Source organism: Monosiga brevicollis, genomic scaffold (assembly GCF_000002865.3).
Source record: "Monosiga brevicollis MX1 MONBRscaffold_166 genomic scaffold, whole genome shotgun sequence".
In the NCBI taxonomy this organism is placed as follows: domain Eukaryota; class Choanoflagellata; order Craspedida; family Salpingoecidae; genus Monosiga; species Monosiga brevicollis.
Window position 1 is genome coordinate 1 of NW_001865164.1, and position 2,948 is coordinate 2,948.

General features: G+C 59.6%; 1 protein-coding gene across 1 annotated transcript; it reads right to left on the reverse strand.

Moving 5' to 3' along the window:
- Positions 1–21: 21 nt before the first annotated feature.
- On the reverse strand, positions 22–2,256 carry MONBRDRAFT_30632 (uncharacterized protein; the record flags this gene model as incomplete). The annotated part of the gene is made up of 1 exon (XM_001751080.1): positions 22–2,256. A coding segment is annotated over one exon (2,235 nt), but the record flags the coding sequence as incomplete, so codon positions are not given.
- Between the last annotated feature and the right edge of the window lie 692 nt (positions 2,257–2,948).

A 2,948-nucleotide genomic window follows, 5' to 3' on the forward strand; every position in this document is an offset into this window, starting at 1 on the left:
GCCAACATCAATGTCAATGACCTTGAAGAACTTGTCGACAATGCAGTGGGTAGTGGGTCGAGCATAGTGTCGTTCAAAGGCGCGCAAGAGGCCAGGGACCTTGTCGGCCACAATATCGTGCAGCCGTGCTCGGTCGGTGTAGTTGAAGGCACTCTTGAAATCGAGGGAGAGCATGGTCCAGCCCGGGGTAGACTCACAGGCTTGAAGCTCACCAAAGGCCATGCCAACCGCTGCTGAAATGCCGTCCTTGACTCCGACAGCCAGCTCTGGACTGGCCTGTAGCAAGTGGGCAATATGGGGCTGCTGTTGCTCGAGCAGAGCGCGGTTGACAACCTTGTTGAAGATGGAATCCGTGCCCACGGGTCGAAACTTGCCATTGGCCTTCTCCAGGATAGTGTAGTTGATGGAGCAAAGGGCATGTCGAATCGACTCGGGCACGGTGTTGTTGGCAATGTGGTGAAAGATCTTGTTCAAGGCAACCTGAGGACCTCCAGTGGCGGTGGTGGGGCCCTGAGGCGCGTCTCCATCAGGAGGAGCAGTCGGGTTGCTGGTAGAACCCTGGCGTGGGCCCAAGACCTGACTGAAGTGCTCCTTGATGCGGTAGATGGAGGCAAGAAGCTCACCAGACCAACCATAGGGGTCGGTGACACCCTTGGTGGCCGCCAACGCCTTGGGGAGCTCACCCTTGGTGAAGGACACGGTTGGGGAGCTCGCAGCCGTGGCTGGTGCCAGTGTAGACGTGGAGGTGGGTGTCGAAGCCATGTACGGGGTCAGCCCGGGCGGTACCAAGAGGTCGCGCACGGCCTGAACCTCAGAATTACCAATCACGGCACGAGCCTTGTCGGCATCAAATGCTTTGGCAATCTGACCTCGGTTCAGACGGTTCGTGACGTGGTTTGCCCAGGCTTCGTCCGCCAGGTCCGGGTCGCGGACGAGCGACCTGAGGCTCTGGTCGACTGCATCGTTCGGGTGGGCGCCCGCGCCGGCGTTCAGCTGTCCTCGACGGCTCTGCTTGCGTGCGACTGCCTTGCGCATGGCGTCCACGACCCGACCTAGTTGCCCCGTCACAAGCCAACGGAGACGATCGTGAAACATATTGCGCAGGTCAATCGTAGACAGTGCGGTCGAGGGAGCAGACAACAACATGCTAGGCAAGGCCAAAATCAAAGCCCAGCACATCTCTCGCTCTTCAGCGGTATAGTCCGAGTGGACGGCAGACCAATACAGTTGGCTCAAGGTGGCAGCCATCAGCTTGGTCTCGGTGGCGTTGGATGGGTAGCGGCTGCGCTGCATCAGTGGATGCCGGGCGAGCTTGAGCAGCTCGCAGACACTGATGCGAGACCCTACACACTGTTGGGGCCAAGCGCCACGCATAATCTCAAGCAGGTCGTGTCCAGCCGCATGAAACAACGCCTCGGTCGCTCGCTTCAGATTGGCACCACATCGGGAGCGGTGTTGACTGATACCAGCAGCTTCGAAGAAGAGGTGACACTTGTTGCACTGGGCAACCAATTTGGCCTCCATCACCTGCTTGACCAGATCAGTGGCTTGCTCGTCGTAGGGGTGCTCGCGTAGTACATGATTGACCCAAGCTTTGCGGTCAAGGCGGGGCCCCTTGCATTTGCAAAGCCCAAATGGGCAGGCGAGGAGTTGCCTGTGGCCAGATGTCTTCAGCAGGACCTTGCGCTGGGCATCCAGCACGTTGGCAGCGATGGGTGGAGCAGGATCGCTGAGAAGAACATCTTGCTCACTCTCACTGTGTTCGCCCGCTGCATCGTGTGTTTCACTCTCACTGACTTCGCCAAGTGGGGCTGAGTTTGCATGCTCACTGTGTTCGACAGGATGTGAAATGGCAGCGGGCAAAATGGCAGTGGCAGGGGGTGAAGCCGAGGGCGGAGAGGGATCGGAATGGGTTTGCTGTGTATCCGATGGATCTGGCAGCACCATTTGAGCGGGTGTAGGTGATTGCACCAATGGCTCAGGCGTGGCACTGCCGTTTGTGTCACCGTCACCATCATGCGCGGGAGGGGCGATAGGGGTGGGCGCGCGGAGTGCGGTGGAGCGAGGAGGGGAGTCGCTTTCGTCCGAAGACATGGTCAAAAAATCCGATGGTGTGTTAGGAATCGAATGATGTGTCTGCCCTGTGGACTCGGGCGAGGGTTGTTGCTCCCCGCTGCCATTTGGCTCAGAGGGCACCGATGCTGACAAATCCTCGGTCATAGGGGCCAAAGATGTGGCAGTGGCGGCGGCAGGCATTGCGCAGCAACTTGAGCAAAGGAGCGAGGGCTGGATGGCGTGCGAGGGGTGCGGGGAGAAGCATTGGAAGTGTTTCCGAGAATGGGAAGTTGCTCCCCGCCGCCGTTTGACGTCCTGGTCACTGGCTCGGCCGCGGGCACGACGGCACGTGCCGAAGACTCGGTCGCACCGGCAGTGGGGGACGTCGAGGGCACATGAGACGAGGCACGGGCGGTAGAGGCAGAGTGGCGGGCGCGAGGGCGAAACGGGGTGGTCATAGGGTCAGGGAAAACATGGTTACGGTCGTGGCGAGCGCTGCCATGTTTCGTGTGTTTCGCAGAACGATGAGTTTGGGAAGGCGAGGTGGTGGTGTTGCTTGGAGGTGACTCGGCACTCGGGCGTTTAGCACCGCGGACCTGGGTCCAAGAATCCTCGCCGCCGGACTCAGTGGCCATGTCCGCGGGGCAAGCAAGCGAGCAAGCGAGCGGACACGGTGGGAGCGAGGGCGCCGCCAAAACGCGGGCCGCAAGGAGCGGGGTTGCAGATTTTGTCTGACAACGTGGTTCACGCCAAGATGTCAGGATGAGGCTGCTACTGGCAAACATCAGGAGGTCATCGACATAGACGGCGATCCAAATGGCATCGCGGCCATTGTTGAGAAAATAAACACATCGGTCCTTGAGGCAGCGAGTAAACTTCATCTCCGTGCACAG